Source organism: Chiloscyllium punctatum, chromosome 24 (assembly GCF_047496795.1).
Source record: "Chiloscyllium punctatum isolate Juve2018m chromosome 24, sChiPun1.3, whole genome shotgun sequence".
NCBI classification, from domain to species: Eukaryota; Metazoa; Chordata; class Chondrichthyes; order Orectolobiformes; family Hemiscylliidae; genus Chiloscyllium; species Chiloscyllium punctatum.
This window is the reverse complement of record NC_092762.1, coordinates 59,978,878-59,994,540: the sequence shown is the minus strand read 5'-3', so window position 1 is coordinate 59,994,540 and position 15,663 is coordinate 59,978,878. Positions and strand designations below refer to the sequence as shown.

At 43.5% G+C, this 15,663-nt stretch overlaps 1 protein-coding gene across 1 annotated transcript in view; it reads left to right on the top strand.

Annotated features, from left to right (window-relative positions):
- The window catches only part of fbn2b (fibrillin 2b), a 401,753-nt gene extending 386,517 nt beyond the window's left edge, over nt 1-15,236 (top strand). Inside the window, exons 60-65 of the mRNA XM_072593951.1 lie at nt 994-1,110; nt 4,560-4,688; nt 8,637-8,756; nt 9,720-9,951; nt 11,588-11,759; nt 13,173-15,236. Of these exons, the coding sequence (XP_072450052.1) occupies nt 994-1,110; nt 4,560-4,688; nt 8,637-8,756; nt 9,720-9,951; nt 11,588-11,759; nt 13,173-13,547 (1,145 nt within the window). The 3' untranslated portion in view covers nt 13,548-15,236. The remainder of the gene's footprint in view (nt 1-993; nt 1,111-4,559; nt 4,689-8,636; nt 8,757-9,719; nt 9,952-11,587; nt 11,760-13,172) is intronic.
- Nucleotides 15,237-15,663: the final 427 nt, after the last annotated feature.

The following is a 15,663-nucleotide window of genomic DNA, read 5'->3' as shown; positions in this document are numbered from 1 at the left end:
CACCTTAAGCTCCCTTATCAAGTCTGCCTCACTGCACAACACTAAATCCAGTATTGCCTGTTGTCTAGTGGGCTCCATCACAAGCTGCTCCAAAAGACCATCTCGTAGACATTCCACAAATTTCTTTTCTTGCGATCTACTACCAATCTGATGTTCCCAGTCCACCTGCATTTTGAAAAGCCCCATGACCACTATAACTTTGCCTTTCCTACATATCTTTTCTATCTACTGATGTATCTTGCACCCCAGCTTCTAACTGCTGTTTGGAGGTTCGTACATTACTCTAAAACTATGGGGTTTTTTAAAACCTTTGCGGTTCCTCAATTCTACCCACACAGATTGTTTTGTGGTTGAGGATCATCCCTATTGGAGACAGAGAAGGACCTTCTGAAATTGACAGATGCATTTAAATTGTATTTAAGATGTATTTCAACCTGGTGCAAGGGTGAAATGAAAATCTCTGTTTTGTTTTTGAGAATTCCACTTTGTGTCCTCAGATAGAATTTTCAAGTTCAATTGGTTTCCCAATAGAATTTGATTGAGCTCCCTTAGTGATATCAATCTCTATCAGCTCCCTCCTCCAACAACCTGTTCAACGTAGATTATCCTATTTAGGAAAAAAATGATTTTATAAACTCGAACCCTGTCCAAAGTTTGGGAGTCTTGGACCTGCACTCACCCGCCTATTATTTTCAGAGATTTAATCAACAAAGCCAGGCAGCTGCCTGAATGCAGGGTGAAAATGCTTCTAATACTGAAGCACTAAGATTATGTAACTTATTCGAGAAAAGGTGCTTCAAAAGATCCCCTGGTTTTCACTGTCCTTTAAAACCAAAACTCACAATCCCCTTGCTCGGAATATTGCCATTGCACATCCTAAAGTGTTACTCCCGTTAATCGTTCCCCAGCATTATTCCTATTTCTTATCTCTCTGGAATGATTTCTATTTCATGTCCCTTCTGATTGTTCCTTTTTTCTCTTTTACTTTCTTAGATCTTGATGAATGTTCAACGAAACAGCATAACTGTCAGTTCCTGTGTGTTAACACGATTGGATCCTTTGCGTGCAAATGTCCACCTGGTTTCACACAACACCACACATCGTGCATCGGTGAGTAAATGTGAACACTTGCAAAGGATAGCTTTAAATTCCAAAATCTTTCCAATTCTGCATTGATTCCTGTTTGAGTCAGTTAGAATTGTTCAGAGTTGACTCTTACTTGCCTGTTTGGGTTAACTCAGTGCAGGTCTGAATGTTGCTGTGTAACACAATTCATGACCAAAACCATTGACATGATCAGGAATTCTGCTTAAGAATCTAGGTTTCTCCACAAAGCGAGTGGACCTCTGCATTGGGGAGGTAATGCCCTGTGCAATGTGATATTCCCTGCCTAGTGTATATTCAGTGGTGATATTCACTGCCCAGTGTGTTAGGTGGGTATTCTCACTGCCCAGTGTGTTGAGTGTATGCTCACTGCCCAGTGTGTATTGGGTGGATATGCTCACTGCCCAGTGTGTGTTGGGTGGGTATGCTCACTGCCCAGAGTGTGTTGGGTGTATGCTCACTGCCAAGTGTGTATTGGGTGGATATGCTCACTGCCCGATGTATATTGGGTGGGTATGCTCACTGCCCAGTGTGTATTGGGTGTATGCTCACTGTCGGGTGTGTGTTGGGTGTATGCTCATTGCCCAGTGTGTGTTGAGTGGCTATGCTCAATGTCCAGTGTGTTGGGTGGGTATGCTCACTGCCCAGTATGTGTCGGATGGGTATGTTCACTGCCAAGTGTGTATTGGGTGGGTATGCTCACAGCCCAGTGTGTATTGGGTGTATGCTCACTGCCCAGTGAGTATTGGCTGTCCAGTGTGTGTTGGGTGTATGCTCACTGCCCAGTGTGTGTTGGGTGGGTAGGCTTACAGCCCAGTGTGTGTTCGATGTAGGTTCACTGCCCAGTGTGTGTTGGGTGTATGCTCACTGCCGGGTGTGTGTGTTGGGTGTATGCTCACTGCCCAGTTTGTGTTGGGTTTATGTTCACTGCCCAGTATGTGTTGAGTGGCTATGCTCACTGTCCAGTGTGTGTTGGGTGGGTATGCTCACTGTCCAGTGTGTGTTGGGTGTATGCTCACTGCCCAGTGTGTATTGGGTGGATATGCTCTCAGCCCAGTGTGTGTTGGGTGTATGCTCACTGCCCAGTGTGTATTGGGTGGATATGCTCTCAGCCCAGTGTGTGTTGGGTGTATGCTTGTTGCCCAGTGTGTGTTGGGTGTATGCTCATTGCCCAGTGTGTATTGGGTGTATGTTCACTGCCCAGTGTGTGTAGAGTGGCTATGCTCACTGTCCAGTGTGTGTTGGGTGGGTATGCTCACTGCCCAGTAGGTGTTGGGTGGCTATGCTCACTGCCCAGTGTGTGTTGGATGGGTATGTTCACTGCCAAGTTTGCATTGGGTGGTTATGCTCACAGTCCAGTGAGCATTGGGTGGTTATGCTCACAGCCCAGTGTATGTTGGGTGTATGCTCACTGCCCAGTGTGTGTTGGGTGTATGCTCACTGCCCAGTGTGTATTGGGTGGGTATGCTCACAGCCCAGTGTGTGTTCGATGCATGTTCACTGCCCAGTGTGTGTTGAGTGGCTATACTCACTGTCCAGTGTGTCTTGGACGGGTATGCTCACTGCCCAGTGGGTATTGGATGGGTATGTCCACTGCCAAGCATGTATTGGGTGGGTATGCGCACAGCCCAGTGAGTATTGGGTGGCTATGCTCACTGCCCAGTGTGTATTGGGTGTATGCTCACAGCCCAGTGAGTGTTCGATGTATGTTCCCTGCCCAGTGTGTATTGGGTGTATGCTCACTGCCCAGTGTGTGTTGGGTGGGTAGGCTCACAGCCCAGTGAGTGTTCGATGTATGTTCCCTGCCCAGTGTGTGTTGGGTGTATGCTCACTGCCGGGTTTGTGTGATGGGTGTATGCTCACTGCCCAGTGTGTGTTGGGTGTATGTTCACTGCCCAGTGTGTGATGGGTGTATGCTCACTGCCCAGTGTGTGTTGGGTGTATGTTCACTGCCCAGTGTGTGTGTTGGGTGTATGCTCACTGCCCAGTGTGTGTTGGGTGTATGTTCCCTGCCTAGTGTGTGATGGGTGTATGTTCACTGCCCAGTGTGTGTTGGGTGTATGCTCACTGCCCAGTGTGTGTTGGATGTATCTTCACTGCCCAGTGTGTATTGGGTGGGTATGCTCATAGCCCAGTGTGTATTGCATGTATGCTTACTGCCCAGTGTGTGTTGGGTGTATGTTCACAGCCCAGTGTGTGTTGAGTGGCTATGCTTTCTGCCCAGTGTGTGTTGGTTGGGTATTCTCACTGCCCAGTGTGTGTTGGGTGTATGCTCACTGCCCAGTGTGTGTTGGGTGGCTGTGCTCACTGCCCAGTGTGTGTTGGGCGTATGCTCACTGCCCAGTGTGTGTTGGGCGTATGCTCACTGTCCAGTGTGTGTTGGGTGTCTATGCTCCCTGCCCAGTGTGTGTTCGGTGTCTATGCTCCCTGCCCAGTATGTTTTGGGTGGCTATGCTCACTGCCCAGTGTGTGTTGGGTGGGTGTGTGTGGGTGGGTATGCTCACTGCCCAATGTGTTGGGTGTATGTTCACAGCCCAGTGTGTGTTGGGTGGCTATGCTCACTGTCCAGTGTGTGTTAGGTGGCTATGCTCCCTGCCCTGTGTGTTTTGGGTATATGCTCACTGCCCAGTGTGTGTTGGATGTATGCTCACTGCCCATTTTGTGTTGGGTGTATGCTCACTGTCCAGTGTGTGTTGGGCATATGCTCACTGCCCAGTGTGTGTTGGGTGTATGCTCACCATCCAGTGTGTGTTGGGTGGGTATGCTCACAGCCCAGTATGTTGTGGGTGTATGCTCACTGCCCAGTGTATGTTGGGTGGGTATGCTCACTGCCCAGTGTGTGTTGGGTGTATGTTCACTGCCCAGTGTGTTGTGGGTGTATGCTCACTGCCCAGTGTGAGCTGAGTGGGTATGCTCACTGCCCAGTGTGTATTGGATGGGTATGCTCACTGCCCAGTGTGTATTGGATGGGTATGCTCACTGCCCAGTGTGTTGTGGGTGTATGCTCACTGCCCAGTGTGAGCTGAGTGGGTATGCTCACTGCCCAGTGTGTGTTGTGTGTATGCCCACTGGCTAGTATGTGTGATTAGATCAGTCCACTTCCCTCTGCCTGGTGCCTGAGTGGATTCACTGTTTGACTCACGCAAAGCAGCTCCATCCCAGGTCTATTGACTGAGCTCTGGTAGGTTAGCTGGTCCAAGCTGGGATTGAAATGAGCATGATGAAGTTTGCCTCTTTGTCTCTGTGAATATATTAACCATGGTTCCTGCTCCTGACCACTGAACCCCATGAGAGGCACTTGTGTGGACAGCGATTGAGGACTCGGTCAACTTCGCTTTGATTCACATCTCTCCTCACCATGTTCCCTATGCACAACCATCATGAATATTTGATGTAATTTGATGTTATGCACTGAGCCCTCTTAGTAAAGTAACTTTATCATATCTTGACAACAGACAATAATGAGTGCATGGGTCAGCCCACAATCTGTGGTTCAAAGGGCACATGCCAAAATACACCAGGAAGTTTCAGCTGTGACTGCCAGAAGGGATTCTCATTGGATGGCACCGGTTTTAACTGTGAAGGTAAGAAGAGTGAAAATGTTTCTAGTGCACTGAACTGAAGAGAAAACATTTTCTATCAAAGGGCCTGAAGAAAGACTATAGTAATGAAATAGACACTGTCCTTGTTGATGTTTAAAAGGTGGCATCTCACTCCACCTCTCCCTTTCAGACGTTTATAGAATGAAGCAAGTCTCAATGATTTATTAGGAGATGGTAAAAAGAGTCAAGGATTGTAGTCCCCATAATGTGTAATATAGATAATACAGGGTTGGTGCGCCGGAATTAAAAAGCTGGGTGAGGGCTTAGAAGGGTGGGTTAGTAAATTTGCGGATGACACTAAGGTCGGTGGAGTTGTGGATAGTGACGAAGGATATAGTAGGTTGCAGAGAGACATAGATAGGATGCAGAGCTGGGCTGAGAGGTGGCAAATGGAGTTTAATGTGGACAAGTGTGAGGTGATACGCTTTGGCCGGAGTAATCGGAATGCAAAATACTGGGCTAATGGTAGGATTCTTGGGAGTGCAGATGAGCAGAGAGATCTCAGTGTCCATGTGCACAGATCCCTGAAAGTTGCCACCCAGATTGACAGGGTTGTTAAGAAGGCATACAGTGTTTTGGCATTTATTATTAGAGGGATTGAGTTCCAGAACCAGGAGGTTATGCTGCAGCTGTACAAAGCTCTGGTACAACCACACTTGGAGTATTGTGTTCAGTTCTGGTGACCACATTATAAGAAGGATGTGGAAGCTTTGGAAAGGGTGCAGAGGAGATTTACTAGGATGTTGCCTGGTATGGAAGGAATGTCTTACGAGGAAAGGCTGAGGGCCTTGAGGCTATTCTTGTTAGAGAGAAGGTTGAGAGGTGACTTAATAGAGACATACAAGATAATCAGAGGGTTAGATAGGGTGGACAGGGAGAGCCTTTTTCCAAGTATGGGAACGGTGAACACTAGGGGACAAAACTTTAAAGTGAGGGGAGATAGGTATAAGACAGATGTCAGAGGTAGTTTCTTTACTCAGAGAGTAGTAAGGGTATGGAATGCTTTGCCTGCAACGGTGGTAGATTCGCCAAGTTTAAGTGCATTTAAGTCATCATTGGACAGGCAAATGGACGTACATGGAATAGTATAGGTGGGATGGGCTTCAGATTAGTATGACAGGGCGGCGCAACATCGAGGGCCGAAGGGCCTGTACTGTGCTGTAATGTTCTATGTTCTATAACATTGGAACTAAATAGTGAGATGGTTGATGCATTGGTTTTAATTCTCAAATTCCTTAGATTTGGGGAATGCTCAGTTAGTGTAGTGTTAAAAAAAAGCACAGCCAGTCAGGCAGCATCCAGGGAGCAGGAGAATCGAAATTTTGGGCATAAATCATTCCTGATGAAGGGCTTATGCCCGAAATGTCGATTCTCCTGCTCCTCAGATGCTGCCTGACCTGCTGTGCTTTTCCAGCGCTACACTCTCGATTCTGATCTTCAGCGTCTGCAGTCCTCACTTTCTCCTGGAAGACTCAGTTAGATTGGAAAATAGTGTGTTATTCCTTTATTCAGAAATGGAGAGAGACAGAGACCCGATGACAGGCTAGCTAGCTTTACATCTGGTTTAACAAAAATGTTAGCAGCTAATTTGAAGATGTTATTAGCCGGGCACTTGGAAAAATTCAGGATAATCAGACAGAGATAATATGGCTTAACAAAAGGAAACTCATATTTAATCAGGAATTGCAGGAAAAGCTCAGCAGTTCTGGCAGCATCTGTGGAGAGAAATCAGAGTTAACGTTTCAGGTCCAGTGACCCTTTCTCAGAACTGAGTTTTTACAATTTATATGAAAGACTTGAATGGCTCAGTGGTTAGCACTGCTGCCTCACAGCAACAGGGACCCAGGTTTGATTCCAACCTAGGGCAACTGTGGAGTTTGCACATTCTCCCTGTGTCTGCGTGGGTTTCTTCCCGCAGGTCAGGTGACCTAAATTGCCCATAGTGTTAGGTGCATTAGTCAGAGGGAAATGGGTCTGAGTGGGTTACTCTTTGGAGGGTGGGTGTGGACTTATTGGACCAAAGGGCCTTTATCCACACTGTAGGGAAACTAATCTGAAGGAACAGAAGGTGTGGGTCTAAATCTGCTCAAAAGGAAGCTGCAAAGGAATGTAGATAAGTGAGTTGACAAAGATCTGGCAAATGGAGTATAATCAGAAAAATGTCATTGTCCATTTTGGTACGAAGAATAAAAACAATTGCAAAAGATTAGTATGCAGGTACAGCAAGTAATTAGAAAAGCTGATAGCACATCATCATTGTTGTGAGGGAAATTGAATGCAAACATGAGACCATATCTGATTCGTCTACAATATTGCTGTCTTTATTTCAGGAAGGATGTAGATGTGTTGGAAGCAGTTCAGAGATTCATGGGGCTGATATCTGGAATGTTTGAGTGGGACAGGCTAGGTTTGTATCATGTGAGTTTAGACCAGTTAAGAGGCGACTTGGTTGAAATATTATATGAACCTGAGGGGACTTGACCTGTGGATGTGGAAAAGATATATCATCTTGTGGGAGAATCTAGAATTAGCGGTCACTAGCAATTAAAAAATAATGGTTCACTTGTTTAAAACAGATGAGGTGAATTTATTTTCCTTGAGTGTTGTGAGATTTTGGATCTCGTTCTCAAAAGATGAAGGCAGCACAGTCTTTGAAAACTATTAAGGCAAACATAGAGTGGTTGTTGATAAGCAAGAAGGTGGACGGTCATCAGGATAAGCAGGAACATGCTCCTCATGTGCATGTTCATTGGTTACATTCCTGAATTGATGTAAATGGCAGAGAGAAAGTGGAGAGAGGGGAACGTGGAGAAATGGTTCCTGGGTAGCTGCCTTGCAGAATGGGATAACTGTGTTTCAGTCTCCACCAACTTCCTTTCAGATCAGCATATGTCTTATCTTTTGGAGAGGCTAGAAGAAAAATCCAAGACTCCAGTGACCCTGAAAACAATAGACTTGTCCTTAAATCTGGCCAAGAATGAAATCATACAAAGCAACAGCATGACTCAAGCCATAGAATTACAAAGCAAGAAGGAAGCCATTCAGCCATCTATGCCTATTCCAGATCTTTTGAAAAGCTATCCAGTTTCTAATATTTCCCCCATAGTCCTGCAGGAAAAGAAAACTTGAAGACTTTTGCACAAGAATTGAAAATTGTACCAACTGCTGAAAGGATCAAGTCACCATTATTGGTCCAAGCCAAACTGGAGTCAGTTTTAAATCCACACAGAGATGCTGTTAATAGTCTTGTTGGGATGTTAAATGCTCAGTACCAGAATTGTCTCTTACAGTCTTTTTTTACTAAAACGTTTTAGCAGCCTCTGCTGTTTTAGTTATCCTGAGATTTATTTTATTGCTGTCTGTTCATGTGCCTTGATGTATTTTTAGGTTGAGAAGTTCCGGAATCCCCATTTTTGCCACTGAAAGGGCATCAACCCTCACCCTTACTCTGTCACAGGTTCCAGTTCTCTCTCCAGTTCTGCCAGACCTTATCACAGGTCAGGACAATGGAAACCCAGTGACAATGGGTTCCGACTCAAATTCTTCCCATTCATTAGTTCATGCCAAGATTACAGACGAAGTTGATTACAGTCACTAGTTTTGAACCAGATTCAACAGAACATCAGACATACTTTTGCTCATCTATATATAAGGAGAATTATGAACTAATGATTGTAGCATAAAGGTGTGTCGAAGCCAATTGCTCCTATTATGGGTTAAGGACCATACGTGACCCATTTTAGGTTGAATGGATTTCTGGTTCGGGCTCAAGTCCCCAGTCTTGTAAGTTTCTAATGATCTTGAGACTTCATGTTTGATCCCTGTAAATAACTCTACATCCAGAAGTAGCTCTGTTTCATCTTCTCTTGATGTCAGGTCGCATCTAATATCTCACTAACTCAGTTTGCTTTCCTTACTCTCTATCCCCAGATATTGATGAGTGTGATGGGAACCATCGGTGTCAGCATGGCTGCCAGAATATGTTGGGTGGATACAGATGCAGCTGCCCTCAAGGCTACATGCAACACTACCAGTGGAACCAGTGTGTCGGCGAGTATTCGAGCTCTTATACCTCAGGAGATCTGGGAAACTTCAGTCTTATTGAAAGTGAGGGAGTCAGTGCAACTCCTGTTTAACTTGTCAATAGTACAGGGTTGGTACAGCAATAGTTAGCAGCAAATGAGTGTCAGCTGTTGGACAGCTCTGGAACACATTGTTAACTTTAGATTTATGCCTAAGGAGCGACTCTCTAATCTTGGTAAAATGGAATGAGGTAATGTCTGAATATGAGCGGGTTACCTCCCTTTCAACCTCAGGGAATCGTGTGCAGTAGGGCAGGATAGAGGGGAAGAGAGAAAAAAATTGAAATAAAGATTGAAAATTAATTCATCGGAGTTGCAATTTTAGAATAATTATGATGATTCTCACTCAGGACAACTTAGCTTCAGAAATCAACTTCCCCAATTACCCATTGTTGAAGTGAAGTTCAGGATTTAACTCGTTGAACAATTACACAGAAAGAAACTGGCTCAAATGTAACTCGAGTGGAAAATGCTGCGCCCTTTGAGGTACTGGGTTGTTCAGGAAGTTCCCTCAGTCAGGATGAGGTTTGTACTGAGACAGCCAGCCTTTGTCAAGGCAACAACGGGAGCATGGCAATTGGCCTCCAGTGTCCCTGGGCTCGGGAGGAGTCGATTAAAATTCCAACTTCACTTTTCACATTATCCCAGTACGTGTGACTATAACAAATCAAATTAAATCAAAATGATGTGACAATTCCGGCTTCAAAATCAAAAAAAAGAGAGAATTCATGAATGCATTCAGGGTCGTCATATACTATTGGCCATGTCGCTAATACAGGATGGCTAAGTGTCTACCCCAGTGTGCCAGGAATGAAGGGTCATAGATGTGTCCACGGGACCATATCGCAGGAAGTGTCAGTACTTTCAGGGAAGCAAGTGTGAATATTATTGAAGATGTTGCATTGCTAATCTCCCTTTGACTGTTTTGCAGATGAGAATGAGTGCAGCAATCCCACTGCCTGTGGAGCTGCCTCCTGTTATAACACTCTAGGCAGCTACAAATGCCTCTGTCCGTCTGGGTTTGATTTTGACCAGTATTCTGGGGGATGTCAGGATGTGAACGAATGCTCAGTCTCTGGAAACCCCTGCACATATGGCTGCTCCAACACAGATGGTGGTTACCTCTGCGGCTGCCCTGGGGGCTACTTCAGGGTGGGTCAAGGGTAAGTGACAGGTCAATGATGGACTCAAGAGGGGAGGGAGAGCTGGTGTGCTGTTGTACTGTTGAATAATAAAGCCCAAAATTTAAATGGTTCAATAAATTTCTCGTCTCAGGTTAAATGCAAAGGGACAAAAGATTTGGACAGTCAACAAGGATTTCCCAAAATAGAAAATAAATTGAGCTCAATCAAATTCTTTGGACAATTTTCCTTTCAATGCTGCTATCACTGTCCTATCCATGGCTATGTATAAATAATTCTTCACCCTCTCCGACAAGTGAATTCCCTTAGGGGCCTGTTTTATTTAAACACGTCCTGTGAATCCCATTCTTTGCGAATAACTATCTCCGTGTCATTGTGCAGGAACACCATCTTCTTCTCCACCTGGCCCTCACAAAATTCCATTCTTGTCGGAATACAAGATCATAAATGGCAGAGGAAGTTGTAAAAGTTCTAATCAAATAGCCACATCCTCATTGAGGGTGCCAGTTTGTACACAGGACACATGTTGGATAATATTAAGCAGAAGTTATTAGGCACAAGTGAGGAAAAGCAGCAAACACAGTGCCTAGGTTTAAAAAGGACAGGAAACCTGCACTAAAACCATTACACATTAGTTATCTAGACCATGACACCTACAATTTCTTCTCTAAACCTTTTTACATTTCTCCCAACCCCTTAAAACCAAATATGTCACCTATGCTAATGTTACCTTCCTTGAATCATTGTCAATACCTTTTTGACTAATTGCATTCTTGTGAAGCACTATTGGACAGTATACAATGTTAAAGTTGCTACACAAACGCAAGGTTTTATTGATGGCCTAAAATCAAAATGGGAATATAATGGAAAACAGTGCAGAGTTAGTTGGAGGAGCTTTATAGCAATAGTCTGATTGTTACAATCTGATAAAATATCTTGTTTAGCAAGAAGATGCTGACTGTCAGACATCTGGCTTCTTTGAGGGTGTTACATGCAGAGTGGCATTCCCTGTCACATCATTTATTTTCACCTTCAATAAGAGGAATAACTTATTAAATAAATTGACTTGAATGTAAAGCACTGTTTTGTGATTTCTGACCTAGCTCACCCTCTTCCGCCTCAAAGTTCGTTTTTCCATCCCCTCAATCTACTTCTTGTTCAGCCCTCGTACAATTTGACATTGTCAGTAATTCTAGTTTCTCATCCTTTCACAACCATTTCCTTACATCCCTCCCTAAAATTCTTCTCTGTGATCTCTAACAGCCGTTTCCTCTCTAAGATCCTTAAATCTGTAATTGCCTCCATCTCCATTTTTTCCCGTTCTGAAACATCTTACTCAAAATCCGAACTGAAGAAGAAAGCAGAATATTACAGACAGAAGTGGATGGAATGATTTTACATTCTGGACATTATATTGGAAAATGAGCATATGGGAGGGATGGGCTTCAATGGGAGTGTAAAGCACTCCAGAGGAATGAGAAGGTCATTGTGTCCCACCAAACTATACATAAGAGTGCAATTGGATAAGGAGAGGTTTACATACCAAGTACAGAATGATATATCCAAGATACTTCAAAATACAGTTTTTGTAATTGTTATGAAAGTATTTGTGCTAAATATTTCCTTGCGTCTGTATTGCTGTTGATTCCTTGTTCAGACACTGTATATCAGGAATGGGGTTCGGGAATGGTCAATATCTACCTTTGGAGGAGGAAGAGGGTGATGCAGAGAATGTGCTGTCTCCTGAGACATGCTATGAATGCAAGATCAATGGCTACCCCAAGAGAGGCAGGCATCGGAGAAGCACAAATGGCACTGTGTCACATGAGGTAATTTCGGGAATTGCTCAAGACCAAAACAAGGAATGGCATATGTTTGTGTACAGTGTGGCTCAGTAACATTTCACTGTACTTCACATAAAATGGCTAATTGTGGATTGTAGTTATTTGTTATGCAGCAGTCATTGTTGTGTCTGGTGAAATCCCCAAAACAGTAAATGGGATGAATGGGTCAGCTTTTTGATGGCAGTGCTTCAAGAAGCATAGAAACTACTCTTCTTTAGATAATGGCTGCCTGAATAGATCAACAAAGATCCCTGGTATCCTGTCTCATCTCATATGACACTGGTGTGGAAATAATTTCTAACTGTTAGATTCCCAAATCAATCAGGAAATCAGCACTGAAAAGTAGCAATTACGGTTAAAGACGTATTACTTCATTTGGAAAGGAAATCTCTCAAAGTTTGAATTGAAATTGTCCAGATTTTGAAGGTAAATTAGAAAATTGATCACTTTGAAGCATGCACATACCAGGGGGCACAACCTAAAAATGATGAATAAAAAGGGAAATCGGGGATCTTATAGAAACATATAAAATTATGAAGGGAATAGATAGGATAGAAGCAGGGAAGTTGTTTCCACTAGTGGGTGTAACTAGAACTAAGACGTAACGTCAAAATAAAGGGGAGCAGATTTGGGACTGAGTTGAGGAGGAACTTCTTCAGCCAAAGGGTTGTGAATCTGTGGAATTCCCTGCCCAGTGAAGCAGTTGAGGCTACCTCGTTGAATGTTTTTAAAGCAAAGATAGAACAGTAAAGGAATTAAGGGTTACGGTGAGCAAGCGGATAAGTGGAGCTGAGTCCACGCAAAGTCAGCCCTGATCTTATTGAATGGCCGAGCAGGCTCAATGGGTCAGATGGCCGACTCATGCTCCTGGTTCTTATGCTCTTATATTCTTACTCAAAGGAGATTTGTTTCCTGGAATATGTATCTAGATAAAGATATTGAAACAACCAGATGTCCTTTTGAAGAGAAAAATAATGATTGATTCAACAGGGAAATAGGGGTTGGTGCTGGAAAAGCACAGCAGGTCAGGCAGCATCCGAGGAGCAGGGGAATCGATGTTTCAGACGAGAGCCCTTCCTCATTTCCTGATGAAGAACTCTTGCCTGAAACATCGATTCTCCTGCTCCTCGACCTTGCCAGACCTGCTGCGCTTTTCCAGCACCGCACTCTCGACTCTGATCTCCAGCATCTGCAGTCCACACTTTCTCCTAATTGATAGATAGGGTTGAGCATTATGTTCGGGAGGTGGATTTGTGATACTGAGGACTATAACAACAAGGTAAGCTTAAACAATGCAACAGGTTTTGAACATGACAGGTTCTCATTAATTAGTTATTTAATGGAAATGTCAAAAGCAGGTCTTGAAACAAGCTCACTGAGCTTTTATTTTCATGACAGGATCTCAAGATTAGTCTGGCTAGTTTGGACATTGATGCACCAATCCCATTGAATGTGAATATCTCCGACATGGGAATCCATGATCACATCATGGAATTCCTTCCGGCCATTGAGACTCTGGAAAACCACGTGCGTTACATCATCTCCAGTGGGAATGAAGCCAACTTCTTCCGAATTCATCAGAAAAACGGACTCAGTTACCTCCATCTAAGCCGTAAAAAGGCCATGCGAGGGAAGTACATGCTCGAGATTTCCAGTATGCCTCTGTACAGGAAGAAGGATCTCCTGAAACTGGAAGATGAGAATGACGTTGACTACCTCGTGGGTGATCTCGGCGAGGCCCTCCACATGAAACTTCAGATTCATCTTCTTTAATGTTCTTCTCCTGTCACCCTTGGTGGGGAAAAGGCCTCCACCATTTTAAATAGCACCTCAGCACCAACCTCTCAACACTAAACTTGATGATGGGATACTGGGCTGTGTCAGCTCAACAAAATCTTTACATAATAGTCCTTTTCATTCAGGCTATGTATTGGGGATTGAATGGTATTTTCTGGAGTGTGTCATTGTTGTCACACTTACAGCTGATGATTGACACCAATTGAAAAGGACTAATTAATATTTAAAGGTTGAAAATTCCATGTGCTTAACCAGATTTATTTTGTAGTACAGTGATTCAAATTGGAATGTATATCATGAAGGAGTCCATCTTATTAGAGCAAAATAAATTGGGAGACAGCAGATCAGCGAGGACAAGGGCATTAGTGGATTTGAAGGAATTAGTGATGTCGAATCAGCAATGAAGGGGAATTTGCTTTGCATTTAGGGGAGAAATAAATTCTAATTTGGGATCATACTAATAAATAATGCCATTAGAGGTTGAATTAAAAAGGAATTGAAGGAATCTTGATTTTTTTTTTAACCATTTAACTGGCCCCCTTTCAGAGACTGACCTGATCTGTCCTGAGGGATACCCTGTTGCTAATTGTTCTGACCTGAGTACTGTTGAATTGTGGAGAAATTTATTTTGTACAATTTGCATTGTTCTGAATCATTCACTTCTGACTTTGGAATCATTTATTTAACCAGGAATCTCTGTCCAAAGTAATCAGTTGAAAAAATGCTGACTTAGGAAGATACAGCATGGACAGCCATTTTGTAATGAAGTTCTTTGAGTAAGACCAACCAATGAGTTAGTGAGGAACCTGACCTGTGAAGTTAGGATGAGAACAAAGGAAGGGGAATATTTCCAGCTCATTCCTTACAATTCTGATTAGTACAGCAGGTAGGTGTCATAAAGCTTTTTTAAAGCATGTTCTTCCCCTTTTAATAAGGCAAACAGCAGTAATCAATCCATTGTGCAGCTGGTGCTTATTAGGTTTCAATGAGTTGGGATCAAGAATTAAAGATTATTGCATTGTCAGGGGTTAAAAGAAACTTTGTATGTGTGTGCGTGTGTTACCATAGGCGCTTTTCCAAGTATCCATGGAAACACTTGTTGAGTAGGCACAGCAATGTATCCCACCATCTTTTTCTGTATTAACTCTATCCACATTTTGGGAGAAACTCTCTTCCTATCAACACCATCAGCGATAAAAGCAATCTTCAGAAATTGCTGCAATAACCTAAGGTTAAGAATCTTATCCATGTGCTGGTTTGCTACCCCAGATGCAGTTTTCATGTGGATCTCAGACAACTGAGTCTCTCTGTATCACTTCCACGTGCATTGTACAAGTTTGGCTTGGGTGTATTTGCTGCTCCAGTCAAACTTGCTGTTTTCCATAAACCCTAAGATGAGAACATAATCCTAAGTGTAGGCATTCCAGTCGAAGGTGCAGCCACCTCACTTGGGACCTCAATAAAAAAGAAAGCCTACCAAAGCCCACCAACTCTGTGTGAGTGCAAGCAAATAGTTTTAACACAAAGAGAAATTTTCTTTTTGACTGTAGTTTCACAAGAACGCATTACTCCCCATCAATGCTGACAGGATTAGTTCCTTATGCTTGTTCGTAACGGTTGACAGCACTAACCTCCTCCTCCCCGCCCCCCCCCCCCCCCCCCCCCCCCCCCCACCACCACCACCACCCTCCTAGTGCCCAAAAGGATTGTCCCTTCCCTATCTGACAGTGAGAAGCACATGGAATATTATCTTTGAAATTTGGTGTATCCTGATACTACTCCACAAAGCGGGTGGAAGATAAATTTGGTTCTCTGCTTCGATTCTCATAAAGCACTGCATGAGATATGAACACTAGATTAAGTTCTGTAAATGATAGAATCACCCAGATGGTTGTGACAGTTATATGCCACTAATCTGCAAAGTAGTTCATGAAGAAAAAAACTCTTCATCAACCCCACATCCTCAGTTTTGACAGTGCACTAAACATTCAGGTTCTTCTGAAGGGAAAACCACATGTCGACCCTTTCTTTCTCTTTTCATATTTGATAATTATCTCTAACTACGATGATTGAGACAAAGCAAAGAATCTAG